Raw genomic sequence first — 14706 nt, forward strand, 5'->3', positions numbered from 1 at the left:
GATCACACTGAGGACTTCTAACATCATAGGCCAGCTTTGCCTGGTTTCCTACTTTGTATAAATGAAATCACACTGCTCGTCCTATTCTGCGTCTTGCGTCTTTCACTCAATGTTAAGCATACTGGCTGCATACACATCATGGCAGGAAGCTGCAGTTCATTTGTTCCATTGTTCTAGCATGTTCTCTTGTGTCAAAACCTCACAACACATTCATGTGACCGTTGATAGACATTTGTATTGTTTCCAGATTTTGGCTTTTGTGAATCTCCTGGCTACGCACATTCTAGCACACACTGATCACACACACACACACACACACACACACACACAGGGTAGAGCAAAAGTAGGTTTACCGTTGTGAGTATGCGAACTTTATTCTTGTATTTTTATTCATTTAATTAAAAAATTAATCCCCTTATTCTTTTTGTTTTTAAAGATTTTACTTATTTATTTTTAGAGAGACGGGCGGGCGGGAGGGAAACTTTGATTGGTTGCCTCTCTCATGCCCCCAACTGGGGACCTGGCCCACAACCCAGGTATGTGGCCTGTCTGGGAATTGAACCAACAACCTTTCGGTTCATAGGCCCACACTCAATCCACTGAGCCACACCAGCCAGGGATCTTTACTTAATTTTTAAATTGACTTCAGAGAGAAAAAGAGAGAGATTTGTTCTTTCACTTATACATTCATTGTTTGATTTTTGTATGTGGTTTGTCCAGGGATTTGAACCCATGACCTGACCTTGGCACATTTGGGCGATGCTCTAACCAACTGCGCTACCTGGCCAGGGCCAATTCTTGTATTACTGTTCATTAATTATTGTATTATTTCCCGTAGGAGTAGCTGTAAACCTACTTTTGCACCAGCCTGTACTGGTGCCCAGAGGGTATGCATATCTGTTGGGGCTACAGTCTGGAGCAGAATTGCTGGGTGACAGAGTAAGTCACATGAAGTTCAGCTTTGGTAGCGCTGCCAGTTTTCCGGAGTGGTTGTACCAGCTTACCTTCCACCAGCTACCGCGAGTTCCACTTGAATTCCACTCCCTTGCCTTACTCAGTTATTACCGGCCGGGGCCCCCAAGGCGTTGGGGTTTGTGACTCCGGAGAAGATGCCTTTAACACGTTCTTCGAACTCCTAACCCTTCTCTCCTCCGGAAACGAGTGAAGAACGAGCGGCTGCTTCCTCGAGTGCGTGCTTTTTCCTCTTCCTTTGTAATTCTTGATCTGAAAGCCTTTATTTCGGTATCCATTTACGCTTCCCAAGCTGATACCTGGAAGTTGGGAATGAGGGAGTTCCCAGACGTGGAGGCAGTGGGGGTGGAAGGACTAGAGAATGTTCCAGGCTGAGGTGAAGCAAGGTCACATTTAAGTTTTCTGAAGGTCAGAAGGGAAAAAAAAGAAGAGAAGCTGTCAGCACTGCCTCCCTAGGGGACTGGGAAAGGACCGAGGGTGGGCTGCTTGGGTTTCAAGTGCAGTCCTAGAGAGCACCGATGGCCCCCCAGAGGAAGTACCTCCCCCGCCCTCTCAGCGCCGAGAAGGGCCCAGGAGAAGTGCCAGGAGCCACTAAAAGAAGCACATCTTGGTTGGAGGGTGGGTGAAAAGGGATGAGGCTGGGGGAAGGGGGATGAGGTGTGTGTCCCACTGTCATGTAAATGCCCCTCCAGGCAGGGCGGCCCCAGGGCCGATTTAAAGCTCCCGCACCTGGGCGGTCTCAGTTCTCGGCGCTTCTTCCAGCAGCGCAACTTCCTTTCGGCCTCATTCTCCGACTTATCTCCCAGCATGGCCCCCAAACGCCAGGCTCTGCTGCCCCCCCAGACGAAGAAACCGAGACCTCCTCCTGCCCCCAAGCCCGACAAGAAATCCACCTCTCACGACTTGCGAAAGGAAGGTATGTCCCTACGCTACGTTTTATTGGAGGTTTCGGGGATTTGTAAAGATCGACTCCTAAGTGTTTTGTTTTTGTGGGTTTTTTTTTTTTTTTTTGCTTAGATTCTTTTTGAGTTTTGAGATATGACCCCAAACTGCCCTGACGGGTTTCAAGCTTAGGGTGAGTGGACTAGGTTTATTTCAAGAAAAAAACAAAGGGGGGAAACTGGGAGACCCGGAGCACGTGGGAGCTCATCCCAGCCCCCACAACGACACCTACAGCGAGCTTGTCTCCCGGCCCCCAACACTCCTCTTGGGTTCCCCGTCTCGGTATGTGGAACCACAAGCCAGCCTGAGGCTGGGGAGACACAAGGGACCCCTTTCCTCTCTTCTATCCTCGCACACCTCGTCAGATCCTTAAGTCGTGGGGGCCCTGCCTCTTCAATCTCTCCTCCCTCCACCTTTCTTTCCTGATGCTGCCGCCTGCCCACAGTCCTGGACACCTCCCCCCGCCCCCCCTGCTGCTCCAGCTTCCTTCTCCTCCTCCTCCTCCCCCCATCTCCAGCAAAGCCAATCACGTGACTGCCCTGACTTAAAAAACCTTCCTCTTCCTTGGTGTCCCATTGCCCTCAGGTATAGACTAAGATTTCCCGGGTCCTGCCCACCTGGTCCCTGCTGACCTCTCCAGTTTCATGCTCCCCCTCCAGCACCTTTTACACGCCTGTTCCCCTCTTGGGGCTCTATTCTCTCGTCTGGGACGCTGACACCCACTTGTTCTCTGCCTGATCGCTCTCCTGTCCTTACCTGTGCGTGTGTCCTTGTTCTCCAGCTCTCTGCTGAAAAGTCACTAACACGCATGCATTTGCCTTTGAGCTGCTGGGCATTCGGCGCTCCCTTCTGCCCTTGCAGCGCCCAGAGTGACCCCAGAGCAGCCCTTACATCATTACTTTGTAATTGTCTGTTTCATGTCTGCTCCTCCCCACATTAACCCTTAATTTGGAGGCGAGGGCTGCCTTGTGCAGACACACAGCTTAGAGCTGGGCGCAGCGTGGACTGTTGTGGAGATTAGGCCTCCCTGTGGGGTGGGGATGCGGCGAGGCCTTCACGAGGGCTGGGTTTCCCCAGGCAGGCAGGACAGCACCGCCCTAGGAAAGTGTGACAGCAGGCTGGCTGGCTCCGTGCGGAGAGGCTGGGGGTCTGCAAATCTTGCTAATGAGCAGACATGACTGAGGTGGAAGAAGCGATGGGTCCTCATCGCAGCGCTCCTAGGGGTGTGCTGGGTGACCTGGCAGTTTGACTTCACTGAGCCTTGTACGAATGGGACAGATGGACCAGCCCGGCTGATGGCCCATTGGGGTAAAGCTGAAACCCGGCTCTGTCTGGCTGTGTGACCTTGCTGGGCAAGTGACATAACCTGTGTTTCTTTCCTCTTCTATAACAGGGGCTGAACAGTACCTGTCTCTGAGGCTTAAATAGGAGTAAAACACTGAAGGCAGCGGCTGGCACATAATCCTTGTTCTTGAGATGGGTAGTAAATTCATTCCCCCTTGTGAGCAGCAAAATGTGGATGAATCTTCCCAGTCTCCTCCATTTAGCTTCCTGGGGAAATTAATGGGGATGAGAAGGCGCACCCCAGTCCTTCCAAAGTAGTTTGTCCAAACCCAGATAACAGCTCATGCCCTTCGCTGGGCTGATCTGCTAGGTACGGTGCTAAGCACTTCTCTGTCCATCAGCCCTCAAAACAGTGGCATGCTGTGGGTAATACGCCCATCTCACAGATCAGAAAAACGAGGCTGGGAGAGGTAGGCTGTGTAGGTGTGTATTGAAGGCCATCCTGGCTAAGATTTCCTGGTCATCCTGGGAGGCTGCTGCACTGTAGGGATCTCCGGCATCTCTCTGTTCCGTTATTTCAGCTGTGGGGTGCTGCTCCTTCAAAAGGAAGCTGGGGAGGGGAGGAGAGGGAGGAGTTCTGAGTGAGGTAAGAGGCCAAGGAGAGACCACAGTGAATGATGATGGCACAGTGGGGGAGTTATCTCTTGGTGTATCCATGCCACTCCCTTGTTTGCTGAAACTCTTGCCCTTTTGCTTTCTCTTTCTCTTCCCCTCCCACTTCCTAGCGTGTGCTCCTTGCAGGCATCTTGAGTGCTGTGAGCAAGGTCAGGAAGAGGAACAGGATGGTCCTAAGGGCTGGGATTGTGGAAGGACTGGAGCCTCTGGAGATGGCTGGGAAACACAGGTAGATCAGGCATCTAGGGGATGCTGTGGGTCACTGTTACCCACCTGTGAGCAGGCTTTGTGTAGCGGCGGCTCTCAGCACAGTGTTTTTCAGGATGTTTCATTACATTTGTGGGTCACGAAATCATTTTAGTGGAGTGTACCCTGCATTTAAAGAAAAAATAGAAGACTAAGGGTCACATCACACTTAGTAAGGATAAAGCATTGTTTTGTGTGTAGTTGTCCACCAGGTCCTGATGTCAAATGTAACTCTGCTGTAGGTGATGTCAGGAAATTGAAAAACTGTTTTAGGGCAGGGGCTTTGTTGTCTACTAACCTGGTTTAGAATCTTGGCTCTGCCACTTGTATCCAAAAAAAAAAAAAAAAGTTTATCTGTGAAATGAGGATATTAATAGCTACTTGTATTTAATGAGGATTAAACGAGAGGATGCTTGTGCTTATCATAGTATGTGGCCCACGGTTCAGGCTTCAACAGTGCCTTAGAGCCCGGTATTTCTTTCCAACTCCGTTCAGTGACATCACAGCGGTAGCAGAAAATTGACCATGGTGAGAGTATTTATCTATCAAAGTCAGCAAGTGTTACAAATCAGTGGGTTGGTGTTTTTTTTCCCTCTTCTGGGAGCTGGTTATCAAACATATCATTCTTCCTTTAAGCCTGTGCAATTAGGATAGGTATGGACTGAGCTGGATTCAATAAGAGAATCAGGTTTGGAAGGGGAAGGATTAGATGAACTTCTGCTTTTTTGGTAAAGTCCCAAGATGGTATTGTATTCTGAACTCGTGGACTGGATGCTAACTAACACTTATCGATCACTCACCATGGACGGTCTTGAACAATAAAGACACTGTAAAATGTGCTTGCTGGAAGGCGAATTATGCTATATCAAAATCTGGTAACATGCACCCAGGGAAGCTTTTTGAGGTCCATGTCTTGGGGTCCTGGAGTCAGGAGTAGAGGTGCTTTTGCATTACCTGGAGAGCATTATTTAAAGAAATACTTGGCCCTGCTTAATAGTTCAAGACATGGTCTCTAAAGCCGGCCTATCATGTCTTACACGGCGACATGAATTTTACATCCTTTGACCCTTCCATCAGCCGTGTGGCCCCGGTATGGTGCACATTAGCACCAGGTAGGGTTTCTTGCATGCACCAGGCACTGAGTTGGGCCAAGAGGATCCGCCTTCCTGCCTTCACAAGACTTCGGCTTCAGTTGGGCCCGTTTTTACATTTTATAATTCTATGACACAAATAGGCAGAGAACGGAAAAGGGACTCGCCCAAGGGCACACGGCCTGCTGGGCAGAACTTGGACTGGAAGCCAGATAAAGGCCCTGTGAGAGGACTGGCCAGCTTCAGGCTTTGCAAACCAGTCCGAGTGAGACAGGATAGCAGCTTCCCCATCCGGAAAATAGGATGGACGTGCCGCCTTCCTTCCCCCTCTAAGAGGGATGCCCCGGCAGTGTCCGGGTGTGGGGGAGGTGACTATATTTCCGAGTGCCAATGCGACTAAGGCCTGCACTTTCGGGGGACTGCGAACACCCCACTCCCACAGAGAAGGGAAGCGGCTCCGACACCACGTGACGCGCCCGCTGGGGGTCCTGCGCGCCGCCCGGGGAGGCCCCGCCTCTCCGGCCGCCGTGCGCCGTAGCGCGCAAATGTCCCGGGTCGGGCTGGAGAAGGGGAAAGGGGGGGAGGGGGAGCGGGGGGCGGCCCCGTACGTCGCCGCGTTCCTTCCTCCCGCCTCTTCGCCAGGCCCTGTGTCTCCTCGCCGAGGCTCCTCCCCCTCGTCCCGGCGCTCCAGCCAATGGCGAGGCGGCGCGAGCCTCCCCGGCCTGGGGCGGGACTTGTGCGCGGGGCCTGGCGCGCCTGCGCCCTGCCGCCCGCCCCTAGCGGAGAGGAGGAGGTGGAGGAGGAGGTGGCTCAGGGAGAACGAGCAGCGAGCTGGAGCGGGGAGCGTGAGTGAAGGAGCCCAGCCGCCCGCCTGCCCGCCGCCGCCTCCCCTTCGTAAGCAGGAGCCCCGGGCCGGGGCCCGGCACGTTGCCCCAGCCCCTCCCTCCTCATCAGGCCGCGAGGGCAGCGCGCGCGAGCCAGGGGGAGGGAGAGCGAGCGGGCGCCGGGAGGAGGCGGCCGGACCGAGCGAGCGTCCGCGCGTGTGGCGTGAGGGGAAGCCGCTGCCCGCCCCCTTCGCCTTCCCATCTCTCCTCTCCCCCGCCCCGCTCCCCCCCCCGACCGCGGAGCAGCACCATGTCGGCGCCGGCGGCCAAAGTCAGTAAAAAGGAGCTCAACTCCAACCACGACGGGGCCGACGAGACCTCAGGTGAGGAGCAGGCGAGGCGGGGGCCGGCCCGCGCCGCCATCTTCGCCGCCCGCCCGGCCCGCAGGCCGCCGGCGGGGCCCGCGGCGTGCTGGGGGCGCCGGGCGGACGGGCCGGCGCGCGGCTCGGCGCCCTTTTTTGTGCGCGCGAGGCCGGGCCCGGGCTGGCGCCGCGGCGGCGGCCGCACGGCGCTGCGAGGCGGGGGCGCTGCGGCCTGCTCGGCGCGGGCGGAGGAGACCCCCCCTTCCTCTCCCCCCTCCCTCGCTCTCCTCCCCCTCCCTCCCTCCCGAGAAGCCTCTCTTTATTGTGCTCCGCCATGATGCCTCGCTCCCATCAGCCGCCGCCGCCGCCACATGGTGCGGCCGGACGCGGCCCCGCGCTGGGGCCTCCGCGCGGCTGCCCCTCCGCGCCCGGCCCGCGGGCGGCACCCCCGCGCCCCCACCCGGGGGCCGGCCCCGCGCGGCCCTCTGCCCCGAGCCGGGTCGGGGAGGGGGTACGGGGGAGCACGCGGCCCGCCGCGCGGTGGGCCCGGGGCGCCCCGGAGGATGCTCCGGCCGGCCCCGGGCGCTTCCCACGTGGGGCGGCCACGCCGCGGCGGCCGGGCGCCGAGGGGCCTGGCTGGGCGGCCAGGGAGTCGGAGGGGCCTGACAATGGCTCTGGGGAAAGTTCCTGCCTTTTCCGTTAAGGCTTTCCCGGCAGGGGGGCTGCGAACCCCGGGCTGGTTACCGGAAACGAGCCGCGCTTTCTGGCCCATTCACGCCCCCTTAGCGGCTCGGCTTTGCAGCCTCTGCCGGACAAAAGGGCCCCTTTCCCCCAGCACACCCCTCTTTCCTCTCCCGTCGGGGGCGCCCTGTGAGTCTGGGCTCCCTGTGAGTGCGCCCCGAGATCGCGCGGGGCCGCGTTTGGGATCAGCCTGCCCGAAGTTGGGGTGGGAGGTGTCTGAAGAGAATCTTGGGGTTCGCAGGCTGAGAAGGTCAAGTCCAGGGCTGAGGACCGTGCGGCAGTTCTGCGACCCTCCCCGTCTTCGTAGGCGTGTCTCTGGTTGTAGGTCCTGGGGGGGTCTTCCCGGCTCGGCGTTAGGGTGGTTTTCCCGTCGAGACCGGCGGTGTCCGGGTTTTTGTTAATGTCGCGGGTCGCGCTCCGTGTTCTGGTTAACAGCTGGTGCTGGGGAACCGCAGGTATATAACGTGACAGACGGTGCCTTTCTGAACAAGGGTGATTCTCTCTGCTTCCTAATAACTTGAACAGTCTTTTTTTAAATTAATAATGTAACTTACAAAGTGCTACAAACATTCTGAATAGCCTCGCATATAGTGTGATTTGTGAAGTCTGAATTAAGTGATTTGTCAACTACTTGCATGAACACGTGGGGGGCATGCCTTGTAGGCAGTCAGTTTCTCTTTGCAAACCGCTTTATTCATACAGCTCATCAAAGACTGTTAACGTCAGGAAAGCTGGTTAAGTGTATCTTCTAATCAGTGCTGAGTTTTATGTACTTTTTCTTGCAGAAAAAGAACAGCAGGAAGCAATTGAACATATTGATGAAGTACAAAATGAAATAGACAGGTAAAGTTTTTCTTAATGTACTTTCCGGAGGTTTTCTGAAATACACTTAGGGTCTGGTGATTTTTGAAACTGGTCAAATCTGCCCACTGCCTAAGTGGAGGTGGTTATAACTTAGTTGGAAATATGAAGAGTCAGTGATATTTTTCTGTGAAATATTTGTAGTCACCCAAAAGCTCTGGATGAAAGTACACTGCCCTTGTGAAGACTGGGTTTGCTTTCAAAGGCTACAGATTGTCTGAATGGTGTGTGAACTCTTGACAGTTCAGTATTATAGCAACAGTGTTGCTCTGACTTTACCATAAAACTTTGTTACTCCATTAGCGGTCTTTTTATTCCTCTGGGTCTGGAGCGAGACAGAAGGGAAGTTAGCCTGGTTTTAGAGCAATTGCAGTAAATATACAATGTTACCAACACGCTCAGTTCTGGCACTTGAGTTTAAGAACTGCCAATTTTTATTGAGTGCCTAATACACATGAAATTATCATCTTAGTTTTGACTGGGGTTTATAGGTACAAAAATCAAGATGATTTAGTTATAAATAGGTACTTTGTGCTGTTCTGAGGCTAACAAGAATAAATGTTTTGTAGTCAGCAATTTTTGTGTTTTGTCAAATAGCATCATTGTCAACATGTCATTTCATTTGCTTCAGACTTAATGAACAAGCCAGTGAGGAGATTTTGAAAGTAGAACAGAAATATAACAAACTCCGCCAACCATTTTTTCAGAAGAGGTCAGAATTGATCGCCAAAATCCCAAATTTTTGGGTAACAACATTTGTCAACCATCCACAAGGTATGTTGTGGCAGAGCATTAGGTTGTGGGGTGTCCGCTGTTAGGCAGTGGAGGAACCTTTGGTTGAGAACTTGGTCCAACATGTTGGTTACAGGCAGAGGTTGAGTCACTCAGAGGGGAGAGGCTTGTATTTAATGTTTTCTGTCCATTCAGAAGAGTGTATTCTAACTCAGGATTTCCTTTAATTTCTTGATAAAAAGATAGTGCTGGCTCAGATAATAATGGATTTATGAACCAAAGATGCTCACTAAATTTGGAAAATTTCTAAAGTGCTTTGACAAGCACTTTGATTTGCTGCGTAATGCTTGTCTGTTTAATATTCATTTGACCTATAATTTGGTGGTCTAGTGTCTGCCCTGCTTGGGGAAGAGGATGAAGAGGCACTGCATTATTTGACAAGAGTTGAAGTGACAGAATTTGAAGATATTAAATCAGGTTACAGAATAGATTTTGTGAGTATCAGTAACTCTGGTTTGTCACAATGGAAATTAACTTGAGCTTTGGTTAGAAAAGCTGTTTGTATTGATTTTAATCTCTAATCATTTATTATAGTATTTTGATGAAAATCCTTACTTCGAAAATAAAGTTCTCTCCAAAGAATTTCATCTGAATGAGAGTGGTGATCCATCTTCCAAGTCCACTGAAATCAAATGGAAATCTGGAAAGGTACTTGAAGAATTGTTGGGCAAACACATTTTGTATGTTTTGGTTTAGTTGAATCATTTATCAGTACTTGATGCTTTGGTGATGTGTTATGCAAATCCTTAAAATATTTAAAAAATAAAGGCAGTCAAATATAATAGCTTGGAGTTCTCATAAATTACATGGGAAATTTTAAAGAAATGTACTAGGGTTTTTGGTTTCTTAATTGGTGACTGAGGTCCTCCAATGGCAGGCCACTTCCCAAATCCATTTATGCCTGCATTTAATTAGTAAATATATTTTATTTTTTGAGGTGTAGAATTCATAGTTCATTTTTTATTGCTATTTTTTTCCATTACCATTTATCCCCCTTACACACTTGGATCTATCCCCTGCCCTCCCCCCAGTAAATTTATTTTAAATTTGACAACGGTCTTTGTAGACCTAGAATTCCCTTTATATATTGTAATTTCTTTTAGATAAGAATAATAGTGTTGATAATATACTGATGTTCATTCTTTGTTCCGTGAGGGTTAAGAATCTTACTGTTTAAATTATAAGGGATTTAGGTCTTGTAAAGAACCTGTATCAAAAGTTCTTCATCTTCATTTAGGATTTGACGAAACGTTCAAGTCAAACGCAGAATAAAGCCAGCAGGAAGAGGCAGCATGAGGAACCAGAGAGCTTTTTTACCTGGTTTACTGACCATTCTGATGCAGGTGCAGATGAGTTAGGAGAAGTCATCAAAGATGATATTTGGCCAAATCCATTACAGTACTACTTGGTGAGTTGCGGGTTTTTTGATTCAAGGTGGCACTTGCCTCTTTTGTTTGAAAAGGAATTCTTAATGTAACACTTGGATTTTTAAGGTCCCTGATATGGATGATGAAGAGGGGGAAGGAGAAGAAGATGATGATGATGATGAAGAAGAAGAAGGGTTGGAAGATATTGATGAAGAAGGGGATGAGGATGAAGGTGAAGAAGATGAAGATGATGATGAGGGGGAGGAAGGAGAGGTAAAAGAAAATTTGGATAAGTCTAAAAAGATAATCTTTAAAGAATTCACTCCATTACTTTGGGAAATATATATGTTGTAAAATGGAACTGACTCTAATTATGGGGGAATTTGTAGAAAAGATAAGCTGTTTTGTTGTCCAAGATTGAAAGAAATTTTGATAAGCTCATTGTATCCGTGGTTTAACTAGTTCTGCTTTTGGTGTGTTTTATGACTACTCAAGTCTGTCCTTCCCTTACCCCAGTACTTACTAAAAGTGGTAGGAATAGTGTAGCTGGGCAAATGCTGAGAAATCTTCAAATAACAAATTTTACATGTATCTGAAATAACGTCACTGCGTCTTTGAGCTGAGATTTGATGCATAGGTTGTGATAGAGAGCTTCATGAAATTAGATGTCCTTGTGTCATCATCCCTGTGGATGTTGGGGAGTGCCCTTAGAATCAACCCTAACGATTAACTGCCCGCTTTTTTTCTTGCAGGAAGATGAAGGAGAAGATGACTAATGGAACACTGATGGATTCCAACCTTCTTTTTTAATTTTCTCCAGTCCCTGGGAGCAAGTTGCAGTCCTTCTTTTTGTTTTCTGTTTTCCTCCTCTTGTGCTCAGTCTCCCTGTTTTTGAGGTCTCTTTTCTCTCCTTTACACCATGGTTCTCACCTTATTTGGGGGGGATGTACCTTGAGCAGAATACAGTGGGAAAAGAATCTCTGCCCCTTTCTGTTCCAAATTAATTTTTACTCCTTCCTATCTTGACAAAAACTATGGAATCAACACCACCGTGCTCTGTGGGAAAAAAGAAAAACCTCCTGCTTCCTTAGCTCTGCTGGAAGCTGGAGGGAGCTAGGCCCCTGTGTAGTAGTGCATAGAATTCTAGCTTTTTTCCTCCTTTCTCTGTATATTGGGCTCAGAGATCACACTGTGTCTCTATGTGAATATGGACAGTTAGCATTTACCAACATGTATCTGTCTACTTTCTCTTGTTTAAAAAAAGAAAAAAAAAACTTTAAAAAAAGGGGGGGTTATAGAAGGTCGGCAAAGGGTGGGTTTGAGATGTCTGGGTGGGTTAAGTGGGCATTTTGACAACACGGCTTCTCCTTCGGCATGTTTAATTGTGATGTTTCACGGACATCCTTGCAATTGAAGATGACACTTTTAAAATAAAACTCTCCTGATGATGACTTGAGCCCTGCCACTCGATGGGAGAATCAGCAGAACCTGTAGGCTCTTATTCGGAATTGACTTTCTCTATTGTAATTTTGTTCTTGTTTATTTTTAAAATTTCTTTTTGTTTCACTGGAAAGGAAAGATGATGCTCAGTTTTAAACATTAAAAGTGTACAAGTTGCTTTGTTACAATAAAACTAAATGTGTACACAAAGAATTTGATGCTTTTCTCTCAGTACAGATTTCAAGATTGACTTGTATAACCTATTGTCAACCTTTGTCAACCTAACTCCGTTGTCTTTGATATGCATGTTGCAGGCTGACCCCAGGGTGATGTGGACTGAGTAAAGGGATTGAGTCAATGTATTAATGTCTCTAATTGGGAAACATGAGTGCAAATTGCTATCAGTTTCTGAAAATCTTCAAATCCTTTGGAATACTAGATTGCTCAAAACTCAGTTCTGAGTATGTTGTACACTTAATTTTGTATTTCAAATTGGCATTTTTAAAAACAGATCTATATTTACTTGGATATAATAGTGCCTGCCACCACCATCAGACAGACCTGGTGCTCTAAAGCTGAGTTATACATGGGGCTACTGCTGGCATGTCTTTATTGGCACTATAAAATGTGGCCAAGACAATGAGCTCTCAGTAAGAAGTCCGTATTGGTGGTTAAGAAACTCAGGTGAGGAGTACTTTTTGTCTCGTAAGTGAAATATCAGCTACTTAGCATATTCTCAAATGAGACCTGTCTGGGTGAGTCTGGGTGAGATGGTGGACTCTGCTTAAATGCCACTGTGCATAGAACAACATTTTGAGAAGCTACCTAATGCCTATGCTTTTTAATGCTGTAAAATAAAATAGCGAAAATTAAATGCCACTTTTTCAGAGATTAATGGACAGCCTGGTCAAATTCAAAGCTTTTTGATGTATAAAACTTTATAAATGGAATTATTCCATCAATAGGCAAAGTGTAATGAAAAACCTATCTAGATGGATAGTATGTAATTTCTGCACAGGTCTCTGTTTAGTATATACATCACTGTATACTGGTCAGGAACCTTCTCCAATAAAGGAACATAAAGATTTTTTTTTTTGACTGGGGTCATTCTCCTTGTTTTGTAGAGAAATGTTTCTTGCTTTTGGATTTAGATAAGCAAGTTTTTTGTCATGTGTTTCACGGTGATGCGAAGTGGGGGAATCCTTAAATAGTTAAGCAGTAAGTAGAGCACAGGTAACATGTACATGAAAAGGTACGTATGGAACACAACCTGAAATACGAGTTCCTGAGGGGGAAAAGACATTATACACAAAATTGTATACAATGTTGCAGCTTAACCAGAACTGGTTTGTATATGCTGGTGAGATTGTGGCACTGTTACGGTATAGGTCACATGAAACTGAATTTTATAATGCCATTTTATTATGGGAAGGTGATAAAAAAAAAGGGGGGGGGTCGCTACAAGTAATTTCCTTCCAGGTATTCAGATCACCCTTTAGATACCCTTGTGCCTGCAGATCTTATAGAGTGTGACTAGGCTGAGGAAACTGGTGGTCTTAGTGTACTGGCAATTGGCGGCGTATGTGTCCCCCAATTGCAAGGGGAGTTCTTGGGGTGGCCCTTAGGCAAGTATGTATCAGAAAGTGCTAGATGAATGGCTCAAAGCTCCTTTGGTGTAAAGACACTTTAAAAAGAAAAAAGCCGTTTAGTTTTCTCTGGGAAGAGGACAACATCCCAATCTGCTATGCTCAGGTTATGAGGAGAACGTCATAATAACTAATGAATTGGGTTATAGAAGACGGTAGCTTGTAATGTGTCTACATTAATTTCAAAACCTTAAGGAGTATTCTATTTTAGTCCATCCCCGCAGTTGAGGTTAACATTGGTTTTTCCAATGATGTCCTGGTTTCTAAAAGATTTAACTATTCCCTGAGCTTCATAGCACTCCCTTAACTGTTCTTACCTGACTGCTTCTGAACTGTAGTTTAAATGATGCACGGAGTGCGTACCTGGGTGTCCTGTAGGGCTGACCAGTGTGCTTCCCACCTGGCCTCTGCTCAGTTTAGCTGTTTGGCTACGTGAGTAATGAGTTTTTTACTTGAATTTGGGGGACCTGTTCGGCTTCAGAGGATTCCTGGAAATTCTGTCGTTACTGCTGTGTAACGAGTGGTTTCCCAGCTCACTATCCCAGAAATGGATTGGGTCTTTCTGACTTTCTAAGTTTTTCTGTGAACCCTTTTTGGCTTTTACAAGAACGGAGTTCTGATGCAAAGGGTGAAGACTCAGGGTTTCCTGAAGATTGAGAAGTTCTTGAGATAAAGGAGTAGCCTTTTCAATTGTTTAAAGGAGGACATCTTTGAAAAGTAACCCCCACCCGAGCAGCGACCATTCCCTTTTTACTATTTATATGGCTTTGCTTATGGAAGACTTACAGATTTACTTTTTAACAGGTCTGAAGGAAAGGACTGCAGTTTTGTGATGAGAACAAGAACAGAGAGGACTTCAAAGGAGGGTGTGTGCCAACTTGACTAGTCAGTGACATGGGGTACTCAGATACCCAGGGACGCAAAATCTAAATGTAGATGGATTGCAATCCTGAGAATAACGGGTATTGAAAGGAAAGATGTTTCCTTATGTTCTCTGCTAGGAAACCTAGGTTCCTTTCAGTTTGATGGTTGTACGGTTTAACAGCTAGTCGGAGAGGTGGTTTGTATCGTTCACTATATGATGGATGTTGAATGTAGACTTCTATTTTGCTAAGAACTAAAATTTCCTTAGTTGACCTGATTATCTGACATACAGTGCAGCTATCTGGTCAGATGCCCATCAGGTTTCCCTGTAGGTTTGTCCAGCCTGGGGATCATTACAAAAGATGGATGCATTCTACTTCTGAACTTGCCCTTCTGACAAGTGAAACAGTGAAACACTTCTCAGCAAATTTGGAAATTTGAGTTCTTTAACATAGCTCAGCTTTCTGGCTGCAGCAGTGGATCAGGGATCTTTGGGATGGGAAATAGACCACCCTCCTGCAGGGGGAGTCTGCTAGCTTTCTCCCTAGCCTTGTGACCTGCAGTCAGAGCTGATAGTCTTTACTTCCAAGATACGGTTA

The 14706-nt window shown here is 47.9% G+C and overlaps 1 protein-coding gene and 1 long non-coding RNA gene across 3 annotated transcripts; one reads left to right on the plus strand and one right to left on the minus strand.

Annotated features, from left to right (window-relative positions):
* Nucleotides 1-476: 476 nt before the first annotated feature.
* Nucleotides 477-5029, minus strand: LOC150013788 (uncharacterized). The gene is made up of 4 exons (XR_016510588.1): nucleotides 4418-5029; nucleotides 4147-4245; nucleotides 2671-3808; nucleotides 477-1374 (listed from the first exon to the last, which is right to left on the minus strand). It is a non-coding gene; the product is annotated as an uncharacterized LOC150013788 (long non-coding RNA).
* A 1009-nt stretch (nucleotides 5030-6038) lies between these two features.
* Nucleotides 6039-12685, plus strand: SET (SET nuclear proto-oncogene). 2 transcript variants are annotated; one of them, XM_090274838.1, is made up of 9 exons: nucleotides 6039-6104; nucleotides 6341-6417; nucleotides 7923-7980; nucleotides 8630-8772; nucleotides 9121-9224; nucleotides 9325-9438; nucleotides 10028-10198; nucleotides 10284-10430; nucleotides 10910-12685. In XM_090274838.1, exons 2-9 carry the CDS (start codon nucleotides 6345-6347, stop codon nucleotides 10931-10933), a joined length of 834 nt encoding a protein of 277 aa, XP_090130964.1. In that variant the 5' UTR covers nucleotides 6039-6104; nucleotides 6341-6344; the 3' UTR covers nucleotides 10934-12685. The 2 variants fall into 2 exon arrangements, with proteins under 2 accessions (XP_090130964.1, XP_090130965.1); XM_090274839.1 differs by lacking the exons at nucleotides 6039-6104; nucleotides 6341-6417 and adding an exon at nucleotides 6715-6770.
* The last annotated feature ends 2021 nt before the right edge of the window (nucleotides 12686-14706 follow it).

This window comes from Furipterus horrens, unplaced genomic scaffold (genome assembly GCF_987537825.1).
Source record: "Furipterus horrens unplaced genomic scaffold, mFurHor1.1.pri manual_scaffold_4, whole genome shotgun sequence".
Taxonomy (NCBI): Eukaryota; Metazoa; Chordata; class Mammalia; order Chiroptera; family Furipteridae; genus Furipterus; species Furipterus horrens.

Coding starts and splice junctions, on each gene's coding strand:
- SET (XM_090274838.1), top strand. CDS start 6,345: ATGTCGGCGCCGGCGGCCAAAGTCAGTAAAAAGGAGCTCAACTCCAAC. Junction 8,773..9,120: donor ATTTGTCAACCATCCACAAG/GTATGTTGTGGC, acceptor TTGGTGGTCTAG/TGTCTGCCCTGCTTGGGGAA. Junction 10,431..10,909: donor ATGAGGGGGAGGAAGGAGAG/GTAAAAGAAAAT, acceptor TTTTTCTTGCAG/GAAGATGAAGGAGAAGATGA.